General features: G+C 41.5%; 1 protein-coding gene across 10 annotated transcripts in view; it reads right to left on the reverse strand.

The window, feature by feature from the left end:
- The window catches only part of GALNT13 (polypeptide N-acetylgalactosaminyltransferase 13), a 126211-nt gene that overhangs the window by 35453 nt on the left and 78102 nt on the right, over positions 1-12656 (reverse strand). For all 10 annotated transcript variants that reach the window (XM_083840535.1, XM_083840536.1, XM_083840528.1 and 7 more), the window contains one exon: positions 10478-10658. In XM_083840535.1, the coding sequence (XP_083696661.1) occupies positions 10478-10658 (181 nt within the window). The remainder of the gene's footprint in view (positions 1-10477; positions 10659-12656) is intronic.

Below are 12656 nucleotides of genomic sequence, written 5' to 3' on the forward strand. Positions count from 1 at the left end.
TAATTTTTATGTGAACAGTTTAGAAACAGGGGATAATGCTATAAAGAGAAGTATTGTGCAATGCAATTGCTTCTATTCAATATGATGTTTTTTTTTTTTTTTTCAGGGAAGCTCAGTAAGCAAGGACTACTAATATGATTTGGGTCTTCAACATCAGTGTCTGCAAAATTAACAGGAAGAACAGAGTAAAGGTATTTTTTGATGCTGCAGCAGCCGTACTGCTGCTATCTGCATAAGGCCTGCACAAGGCACCTCAGGAGACATTCATGCATTTGGAGTCAAGGAACAGTTTTTTTGCTTACGAGGACCTACATTTACGTTTGCCTCGGGCAGAATTACTGCCTAGCCCACAGCCACGCCTGACTGACCAGGAGGATTTCCATCCCTGGCGCACGACGCGTGCAGCCCTACAGCTGCAGTGACTGGAAGATGAGGTCGAGCAAAGAACCCAGAGAGCCCCTTTGGTAATTGTGATGCTAGAGGAGTTGTAATATTTTTTGTACTTGCCTCCTTTTTTCTTCCCCCATTATTTTTACTCTGAGCAGGCTCAGGGCCCAGGCAGGCAGGCTCAGGGCGAGGTGGCACCACTCGTCCCACGAAGCTCTCCCCGACAGCTCCATCCCTGTGCCAGCACAGACTGGAGCCAGCACGTGGTGCGTGAGGGCAGCGTGCACCTCTCCCTTCGGCACCATGACGCCACGGGTCGAATGAACTTATTTTGGAGTGACTGCACTCGCAGCTCTGGCAGTCCTTTAGCACTAAAATGCTAAATCGGTAAGGGAAGAGTGAAAATGTTTATCAAGAGCTCTTACTTGCTAAATTGATACAGTCATTATCAACCTGATTATACAATTACACTTGAAAGGAGGATTGCACATCATCTGCTGAGTAAATCTCGGTAAAACACAAGCACTTATCTTGTAATCCCAAATTAAAACTTTAAAATACTATATTTAAATTCTCTATAATGCCTTAAATAAAGTGCATGAAAAATAATGTAACTTTGCATTTTAGCCTTAATAGACTAGCTAGTATTTGGGAATTGAATACTAACTGATTATTAAGACGATAAGTGGTTTAGCAATGCAGTGAGTGCACAGAGAAACCAAACTATTATGTGCATTATCTTTTTCAGCTGACTGTGCAAATGCAGGCCTATTCTGAGCATATAATTATTTCCGTTCAATGATTAGATACAGTATTTTAATGCATAAATTGACATAACTGCCTACATTTAGAAATACGCAGGCTGAGTGGAATGAGATATGCTGGAACAGCTAGAAAAAGAAGTGAGTAATGCTGCTAGGAATACTATGGCAGGTAACCGGAGCAAGCTGAGGAGGCACATACGTGCAAATCTATTTGGGTATACACCTAAATATTTAGGTGTCTCGGAAACAATAAAATAAGATGTACATTTTGCATATGAGGAAGAAAGACGTTGGTAGTAGCAAAGAACTATCCAGAGTGTAACCTTGCACCCTTGACTTACATCAGTTACACTGATACTTTAATGCGAAACACTGAAAATAACAGAAAACTGACTACTAAATATACTAATAGTGATGTGTTAGTATTAAGCTAGTAGTTTTTTCATTAGAGATGCCAAGGAGAGATTGATATGGAGGGACAGTGTGAGAACTGGTGAAAACAGATGAATACGCTGTACCTTGCTTCGCCACTTGGTGCTGCGTTTGGGCACATTCTGCCTTCCTGGCACGAGGTCAGCCATCCTGCTTTGTGGGTACTTTGTATTCCAAAGGAGGCAGGAAAGAGCATTTTTTGCATTCAGAAAACGGCACGGATTTGTACTGATTTAGGAGGAAAGTCTCCTCTGCAGGCTCAATCAGCCGGCACCATTTTAACCTCACCATAAATGAAGCGGGTCTCAGAGTACCGCTGACAGCGATTTGAACGTGGGCCATATGTACGCAGCAGCTCCACTGTTTTTCAGAACAACTTAATCTATTTTCTTCTTCTCTAAGAAAGGGATTTCCTTTAATCCCATTTGAAGTGTATCTAGTATTTCTGAGATATTTTTTTTAACTCTCCTGAATTGAGCTCTTACAGTTTTAGGCTGTAATCACTCTGCAGACTCATAGTTAGGCTCCTGCCAAGTAAAATTCAAAGCTCCTTGTCAAATGCAGTATTTCCACTAAAACAAAAAGTGCTCCGTACTACGGCTATATTTTGGGACCTTTCAACCCGATGCCAGCTTCCCTGAGCAGTCACTGCCCGCTGCCAAGCCGGCAGTGCCAGGACAAGTGCGCTGCTCCCCCCGGCACCGAGGCCCCACCTCACTCCCTGCTACCTGCTTTCTGAGCCTCTGCCAGCATCGCCCTGCCTGTCCTTACAGCTCCCCGCCCTATTGCTTTCTTCAAGGAAGACATCTCTCTTGCCTTTTAGAACCGATGTATAACAGCACGAAAACAAAAGAATTTCCTTCCCTAAGCACACGATGCATCTGTCCTTGCACATATATAAAAATGCACCATGTGACAAATTCAGCCTATTTTTTCAGCCCAAGATATTTTGGACAAAATTTAACCCATAAGGTTTTTCAATGTGGTTTTTTTTTTCCTTAAATCCGTGTTGGTTATGTTAATAATTCTGGCTCCTAACTCACCTGAGCATGAGGCATGAATGAGCAGGCAACACACAGGATGGCCAAATTGAAGGGTAGCAGAAATAGAAGATTTTATTCTTATCCCCACACAGCTTCTACAAAGATAAGGGAAGGTAGCAGTTTTAAATATACGTAAGACCACAAAACATTTCAGATGGGCTCTTCTGTAGTAGAGTTAGCTGTATTTTTAATAGTAGACAGCCTCCAGAAAGCAATTCATAACTTGATTAATCAAGACTTTTACCTCCAACTATAATTACCAGGTGTGCACCCTCATTATGCCGAGAGATATATTTAACACAATGCCACTGTGAGCAACCATTGGTTCCTCTTTCTCCTAGTACATAATCTGTAAATTCAAATGAACCAGGTCCCAGAGGAGAGCTGGGGAGATGAGTGTGTGCTGATAGATAATAGCTTCAGAGACCTAATTACTAAAATGCAACTTGCTTTGTTCTCTACCAGAATTATCTGGAGATCTGTATATTTCAGATTAATAACCTAAAGGAAACGTATGTCGGACAAAAGGATAAAAAAGAAGTTCAACAATATTGTGAACAATTTCTGACATTTTGCAATTACCTGTAAAAAATTTACTATTTTTATGTTTTTTTTAATTAAAATGTTATCCTTTTTTTAATTTCATAAAATACACTTCTTCTTTATTTGCTTCTTAATCCTGAAAAACATGATCATATTTTGAGAATTTATAAATTATATTCTTAAATAACTTTAAAAAAATCTGAAAATCTGAAGGACAGAAATTCTGAAATTCCTTCCAGTCACTGAAATAGCAGTAGCCATTAAGTTTTGAATTAAACAAATCTTGTCCTGCCAACATCACCGTATGACTGACCTAATTTCACTCTTCTCTTCTAATAAAATTTTGTAGGTTCTCTGTTTGAATTTTTTATCGAAATCTTGTGCAAATATGCAAATGCACAACTGTGCAGAGAGAGAGGACATTGAGCAGCACCAAATTTCTGCTGCTTTGTGCTCACTTCAGATGCAAATGGCAGTTTTCTTCACAGAAAGATAAGTTTCAGTTTAACAATAAATACAGGAAGTGTATTGGTATTCCGCCCTAACTTTTCTAAAAAAAAAAAAGGAACAGTTTCATTAAAAATTGTTGTGAGAAAAAACAAGTATTTTTGTCCTGGATTGGCTCTACTGTTGTACCTACACCTGATGGCTGCAAGCAGTGCAGCAAGCAGTCCTGAGCAGCTGGCCACAGCTGAGCTCACGCATTTGGAGGGGGGATGTCTGTCCCACGGGATGCTTACCAGCAAGGAACATGCAAAAATACAGAGGAGGTTAAAAAGTAAAGTTCATCAGGTGGAATGGGGAGGACCTGGCAATCAGGGAAGTAATGGCGATCGGGAGGGAACCACCAGGACAGCCAACGCACCACACAACTCGGCCGTGGGATAATCTCCCGGCCTGGCTCGGAGGGGAGATGAAGAGGGGTGATACGGTGGTACTTCATGGGCTTGTGAGGGTCTCCTTGGTGACTGGGCCAGGGCTCTTCAAGGGATGCCCTGGCACAGTCCTAACACCATGCTGAAATCACCAGTTTCTGCAGGTACCTACATGTGCTGAGAACAGACCTGCCTCCCTCCCTCCTCAGGCAGCATGACCCATGTGTACGTCAAGGCTGGCCAGATAAGCCCCTTTGCTTTGTCTAATTGAGGCCTTATTTTTATCACCAGTAGCCGTATTCAGCAGCAAATGAAAGTGTTTTCTCTGCAGTAGACACACTTTCCAGCCCACGTCAGGATTTAGCCAGTTTCTTCAGGGTTTCAGCAGGCCAACTGAAGAAGAAATAGTGACCAACTGGAACAGGAAGAAAAGCCGACAGTCACCCTGCCTTGGTGGTGGACCAGGGGCCATGAACATCTCCTACCCACCATGACATACAACTGCCCAAACTCCTCCCTCGTACACGTGGGGCTGAAGAAAGGCACCTCAGGGCAGCACCGCCGCACGCAGAGGGCAGGAGGCCGCAGGCCTGCTCGAAGGAGGGGGACACAAGCTCGGCCTGCGCTGAACTCAATCTCCAAGCATCCCGGGGTGCAGAGGCAATGTCCCCTTCCCACACAGTCCCACACCCCCCGCTGAAATGCTGCGGGCTGCTTTTAATTTTCCATCTTATTAGTTTCACATCTTTTCCCATGGAAACTGCATTTTTACAGCCACCTCAGCACCCTACTGGCATAAAAAAAAAGGGCAAAGAAGCCCAGCCCTGTGCCATCCCTGGGGAAATGCAGACAGGGGAATTGACGGAGAAATGTCTTCCCCAGGTGGAGGGAGGAAAACGATGCCTCCTCCAGCAGCATCCCTTCCCGCAGACATTACTGCGGAAAGCAGTATTTGCAATGCTTGCTGTCCCCCTAGATGACAGGCTGCTGAAAAATGGTTCGTTAAAGATAGCCTTGCATTTATAGCTGTGCTTAGAAGCCTAAATTAAAATGGCCTACGGCAAGAACTGATCTTTTCAATGGGAAAAGGGATGTCTTTTCACTTCCAAAACCAGCTGATGAAATTCAGGCTGGGAAGCCTAATATTGGACAACCAAGTTAAAAAATGGTGCTGACAAGTCTCCCCCGCTGCTTGCTGAAACCTAGGAAATTGTAAAGGTAGCTGCAAAACTGGCTGTCCAAAGTCACTGCAGAAGCTCCTCTCTAATATAATAGAAAATAATCTGTTAGCCCTGTCTAGGACACGAGTTCTAATCGGGAAACTTCAAAATGCACATTTATTTGACCTCTTACACGGCAGGCACTCTTCTAGACAGCGCTTCACAATGGCTTCTGTCACCAAAGGTGTCTGCATCTTTCCAAACTTTCAAATTGGGCATTTCCTACCAGCCGAACAGCAGGATAGCAGTGAGTTCAGAAGATGACACATCGATATTTACCCCACTCCCAAACCCGGAGAGCATCCCCTTGGCTCCACGACAAAAGACAGCCTCACCGAACCGTGCCCGCTCCAGCAGCCCTGTGCAGGCAGCTCCAGGTGGGCACCAGCAGCAGAAAGGATTATGGGCTTGACTTGTATCGCCCGGCACATTCCTCATATCCACTTCCGAAACTAAATCCCCTATTTAAACTACTTAAATCTACAGAGGGATGGCTTTGAGGGACAATTCATACGGCATTCTGCAATGTGCACACTCTGATAGATGGAAATAGGTATTTCTTATCATCATTCCATGTAGCCCTTCCGTAACAATATATTCTGAAAATCAAATTTATATCTTTGCTTTCAACTGTCCCACATTTTTAAGCCCTCAGAGTGAGGTAATTCAGCCACCTGGCTTACAGAGTTCAGAAATCATATTTCTGGCAGTTTATATACTGCAGCTTATATACCACTTTTCATAGCATTGAAAAGCATTTATTTTTTCAGCAGGCAATGCTTCACTGTTGTACCTTGACCCAAACAAAACAGTAAGAAGCATCTGTGAATTTACTTGTCATCTGACCTTCTCAGCTGCCTGCATTTGCCCCCAGAACCTACTGACCACTAAAATACCATTTTTCCCCTAACTCATTTGTTTTCCACAGATGTTGCATTATCCTCCAGAAAATATTTGATAAAGTTAAATTTCCACACAAGTATTTAAAACCTTGTATATGATCTGTGCACCCCAAAACACTGCAGGTCTCATTCCTGGCAGTGCTGATGGCCAAAGGGTGGCACAAAGAGCCTGAGCACACATTGAAAGACACAGTGCTCTCTTACTGGAGGGGGTACTATAAAGACGGCAACAAACACATCCACTTTCCTGAGCTGTATTTCCTTTAAATTGGTTGGTTCCAAATTATTGCATTCTGCTGGAGCTTTGACACATCAAATCATCGAAAGAGCAGAACAGGAAAAATCTTTTGCAGATGTGCTAGAGAAATAGTCAAGCCTGTCAAATGTAGGCTTAAACCAGACGTTTTTCCATGTCCTTTTTATTTTAATTTCTACAGTCAAACCTAACCTTTTGCCCAGCACTAAATTATTCACTCAACTCAGAATACCTCAGTAGAAGCTCTCTGGAAACAACATATTAAAAAACTCATGTCCTACTGGGGGAGTCCTGCTGTAATCACATGGACCCTTGCTTAGAAGATCCCGAAACCAAAAGAAAAGAAATGGAAGAGAGGAGAAAAGAAAAACAAAAAGCAAAAAACTGTTCCAATCAGGGATATTTAGTCTTGCATTTGGGAAACTGAAAATTAAAATATGGAAAATTTTGACGTATTTCTTAGCTGAAATCTGAACACAAAAAATAAAAAAAAAAAAAAAAGAAAGAAACTACCCATCAGCAATTTCACCTTGCACTCTTCTGGAAACTGGAAATTTTAAATTTCTCTACCGTGAATATCACCATTCTAGTCACATTGATATGTATTTTCATAAAATCTCATTTAAAATGTATTGTATTTTAAATAGCCCTTAGTATGGTATTTCTGGAGCTTCAGCTTACCTAAATGCTTTAAAGCAGCTAACTCCTAATCAGCCTAGGAAAACCTACTGCCAGGGCAGACCATAAAAGCACGTAGTGCCAGTCCCCTGGATGCAATGGATTATCAGCATTTGCCTGCCTTAGACTCATAAGAAAATGTACGCTTTCAGGATAAATTATTAGAAAAGCATTTATGTAGAAATACAATGGGAATCTGGTATTATGAGACCGCACAAAACCAGAACTTAATAAAGGATGACTGAATAAAAGAATGGCTAATCCCATGCGATAACATTTATGGTTTGAACTCTATTGCATTGTATATCGGGTTTGAATTCACTTCTACATCATCTTAGACATCCATTTCTCAGCGTTTTGGGTTTTTTTTCTTTTTCTTTTTTTTTTTTTTCCTTCCTCTTGCAGGAGGATAGAAACCAATTACATTAGTAGCAGCCCAGCCAAATTTTCCATCACGTACTCTATTCTTTCAGCTTTAATTGGGTAGATACAAGTACCAATTATAAAGGGAGACGATCCTGCCTATTTCACACGCAGTTCAATTTCCCTAGTTAAGAAGATTCCATCAGTGCAGTTGCTTTTCACTCACGTCGTGTGAATCCTCTGCCTTTTGTTAAATTGGTGAAACCTGTAGTGCCCTTCCATGAGGTGTGGAACGGGGGCAGATGCCTGCTCAGTCGGCGCTGCAAATGATGACTAAACACCGGGAGCATCAAGAGCAGGTCTGTTCCTCCAGACTGAGCGCCACTCATCCTCGTGGTGACTCAGAAGAAAGAGGCAGTGGAAGACAACAAAACTGTAGAACCACAGAATGGTTTGGGTTGGAAGGGACCTTAAAGCTCTTCCAGTTCCAGCCCCCTGCCATGGGCAGGGACCTCCCGCTACACCACGCTGCCTCCAGCCCCATCCAGCCTGGCCTTGAACTGGAACAGCAGAAGATGCAAATACTGAGAGGGGACTTCAAAAAAAAAACCCTGCCTTACAATGCAGCTGCCTTTCCTACCTCCCTGCCAGATGGCAGGCAGCACCTACAAACACTTCCCCAAAACACTCAGTACCAACCCAAGCCTCCATTTGATGGCAATCAGTTTGTTGTCACGCTTCCCATTGGTTTCATGCTTCCATCTTTTACCTGCATACACATTTACATATGTCTATCCTTAGTGCACATATAGGTGCAGATATAAATATCTTTTTTTACAGTATTTTCAATTCTTTGGCTTGATAAAGGTTTTCCAGGATAGGCTGAGAATATTTTATGAGCGCATGCTGTGACAGCCACAGGACACTTGTGATAGCCCGTTCAGAAACGAAGAGTTTTCAGACATCACAGCTGATGATTACATGTTGGCACCCGATGACTGACTGAGATGTCATGAAGCCCTGGAAAATCAAAGCACCAAAACAGCTTGTGGGAACAAGCAGGCTTACAGCCTGAATGAGCTGAGGTATAATAACAGTAAATTGTGCTGCAGATGAAACACAAAACTTATAGAGATAATAATATGGTCCGGGGTTTACTTCTTGGTGACAGTAAAAATGTAAACTGATTCTGTTGCTATAGAATTTTAATTGGAAGAAAGTTTAAACGTGGAAGAACGGGAAGATTATCCCAGAACACAAAATAAAATAAGAATAGCTTATATGATCCATGACTGCCCTCTATCACAAACATTTTAGATAATAGTTTATAAATATTATAAAAAATAAATAACTGACTTTTGTATGTGAAGACTTTATATATTCTGGCTTTTAAACAGAAACAATTCAGTTTTTATTCACTGCACAATTTTGTGGTACCGGTAAAACTGTCTGGAGTGGAAAAAAAAACCCAAATGGTTTTCCATTTTATAAATAAATCTTTAAAACAAAGATAATATTATAGAGTATATTAATATTATTTTTTCATTTATTTCAGCCAAATCAAATTACATAAAACTATTTGTCTTGACTTATAGAAAAGAAAAAAAAAAAGGTTTAGCTCAAAATGCCTGCTTCAGGAGGTTGGCTGTGACCAAAGGACTACAGAAATACAGGTGCAAATCAGTCTTTATAGAGAGCCAGCAATGAAGTTACACACTCTTTTTTCCCTGATCATGGCCATGGCTGAAGTTTTTGATTCTTGGATTTGTTCACAGAAAAAAAAGGTTTTATTTCAATTTCTAAGTTTGATTAAAAAAAATAAATGTTTCCAAGTCTAATTTTTCAAGTGATCAAAGGAATTTTCAATGAGGAAAGTATGAACATGAAAACTGCCATGTGAGAGTGTTCAAGGAAGTTGTTATTATTCTAAAGACTAAAGCTTATTTAAGAGTTTCATAAAGTGAGCTGATGTTTAAATACAAGATAAAAACAAGTGAAACTAAAATATGATGGCGTTTCACATGTTCACTCTCTATACAAGGTGAAGCAATGGCTCTGCCCAGTGCAGGGAACCTGTGGGGAAGCAACTCTATACCAAGCTAAGAGACATCCTTCTCGAGGAAGACATCAGAGACTCAGAGACTGACGAAACCTTCACGTCCCACTTCATATTTAAGGGCTCCACTCCATTCAGCTCACTCATATGGAGGCCTTACTTATCTTTAGATAAAAACATCCGAGCTTTAATACATCAACGTTAGGTTATTTCATTAAAATACTTACCCACAATATAGCCCTTTACAAATGTTGGAAGATCAAATAGGAAGATCTATTTTATCACATATAATTGTATGTGTGATGTATGTGACTATAATTGTACATAACTTGCATGCTCTGGGTGTCATACTAAGACAAGTGAAAATCAGTTACACAAGGAAGAAAAATCTGTATATTTAAATGAAAAAAAATCTGTATATTTAAATGTTTCTCCTCAGGACTGATATTTGGTAATGGGGAAACAGCAAGACATGGTGAAAATACTTCATGGCACTTTGATCCCTGCACAGAAGCCCTTTTGGAGTGCAGTGACCCAGAGCATCGCTGCTGTCCTTCCCATTAACATCCTCTGAAGGAACCTTCAGGGACCATAAAAGCAAAAGGACAATCTGGCCAAATGTGCTTCTTAGACTAGATAGGGGACAAAGAGCTTTCCTACTTGGTTTCAAACTGGTAAGATAAGAATCACGTTCTCAAAAGAAATCCTCATAATCTTCAAAAGGAGCGCGTTCTTAGCTAGTATTTTTACCTTGGGAACCGAATATGGGCTTTGACACATGGAAAGAACATTCCCTTGAATTTTGAAAATCCCTTGCTTTATGTCACATAAAACTTTTGGTACATATACATGTATACATGTGTACACTTACCTATATGCACCTCATATTGACATTTTCCTTTTTTTTTTGGATAACTTCACATATCATTCATTACACAACAAGAAAGTAATTTCTTACCTGGGGATATTATATAGAAGAAATCTTTGAACTCATCCATCCAGACCTCTGCCAGTCGCCTGTTGTTCTTGTTGATGACGTGCCCCGTGCCACCAGGGAAGGTGTAAGGTGTTGCTTTACGGAAAACGTGGCCAACATGCGAGCAGGTGACAATCTCGAGGGAGCCACCACACTGCCAAATCTGAAATCAAAACACGCAGAAAACGTTGACTAAAACCAATCCAAAACACATCGAGTTTATAGCAGGAAGGACTCTGACAGGTTAGCAGTTATCTCCTGATTTATTTCCCCAGGTCACAGTTCGACAGGGAATTTCAAACAAAAGATTAAGGGCAATAGCTGGGGCACAATTCGTGATAGCAATGGAAGCGCACAGACTTTAGCTACAACATGAAAGCTTTTGGGAATGGCACACTTGGTTACATGATCTAGGGGGTGGTGCCCCTGCCTATGGCAGCAGGGCTGGAACTAGATGACCGATAAGGTTCCTTCCAGCCCAAGCCATTCTGTGATTCTATAAACATAACTATACACAAATCCCAGCCTTAGAAAGGTGTAATCCTGTAATGGATTGTTAAGTGTAGGGTACAGATGTTATCTGTCTACTTAAGTTTTCCAGGAATACGTAATACTTAAAGAAACAGAGCAGAACTTTTAATTCTGTATCTATTCACATACACATATTTTTAAAGCAAAATTATGTTCACGGCCACCCAAGCAAAGACACAGCAGACCACGGTTAACAACACACAAATAGAAAGCAGCAGAAAGAGAAGCACAGGCACCCTTAACATCACAGATAGACAAGAGAATTTGATGGCTTCAAGTTGTGAGTTCTCCCTTTCCCCTGCTGGAGCCCAAACCCACATTCTGAGTAAGCCCAGTGCCTTCAGTATGACTGCCCAAATATAAGCAATCATTTAATCCTGGACTGCAACACCCTGCTGTTAAATGAAGTAACATATTTTTCTGGCAGCTCGCTAGAGTCTTGGGATGATACACATCAGCTGGTGCATTACCTGCAATCTGTTCTGCAATATCCCGTCTTTCTAGGCTCTGGAAAGAACCAGGGAAGGAACTACAGAAGGCTGCAGGTCCAGCTTTGCATGACTGGAGGCATAACACGGGCAGCTGGGTCTTGATGTGTACAACAGGGCCAAATGAAGATTTGCATTGGGTGCCAGCAGGGTTACAAAACCTTGTTGCTCTGCCAGACAACGTCGATTCCTTGAGATTCGCTCTGCACCAAGTTTGTTGACATTTTTTGGCAACAAGGGTTATTACCAACTGCCCAGTTCACTATTGAGGCTCATCCCACCCTTCACTTTACTCTCCGCCTAAGCAGAGAGCAGAACTAAAATTTCCAATACCTCCTACTAATAAAAAGCAGAGTTTAAGGACCATTTGGTGTCTTAAGAACGCTGGTACAGTCTTGTAATTAGAGCTCCTTGACACAGACATAACAGTTACCATAGTAACTTAATGCAGATTTTATTTAATTAGGGCTAGATCATTTTATATAATTTCATTAGTATGCTAAGTGATGTACTCCGCTGGGATAAGCAATGACAACATCAAAATATTCTTGTGTTTAACATCTTGTGTTTTGCAGCTCAGTGACAAGCAGTCAGTTCAGGTGAAACTTCAAGTTGATGGATGCCAAGGAACATACGGCCGCCCCAAAAAGGGAGCACACATTAAAACCGAAATACACGCTGCTAATGTATCGACACAGCACCACAGCAGTCACCCACCGGGCAGGACAGGAACGAGCACAAACAATTGTGGGTGCACTTTAACCCTCCGTCTCCGCCTGAGGATCGGCGTTCCCGCAGGTCCCCCCGACCGCCCTCCTCGGCAGGAAATTCCTCCCACGCTAACACTTTAAAACGTGTGTTCCTGTACACTTTTAAAGCATATTTTTGGCTGCCCTTGGTACAATCTGCTATTTATTACAGTTGCCATAGGAATGCAGATAAACCTGCAAAGTGTTCGGAGGAGAAGGACTTCCATCTTTTCAATATTAAAAAGAAAAAACTTTCCCGAATGCTCACTGGTAAAAGGACTACTTTCCAAAAGTTCAAATACAGTGGCTGGAGACTGTGGGATTGCACAGATTTGTGCACAACATAGACAAGATTTATGATGGCATACTTTTGATCACACTTAATTGCAAGTA

This window comes from Anser anser, assembly GCF_964211835.1.
Source record: "Anser anser genome assembly, chromosome: 6".
Lineage (NCBI taxonomy): Eukaryota > Metazoa > Chordata > Aves > Anseriformes > Anatidae > Anser > Anser anser.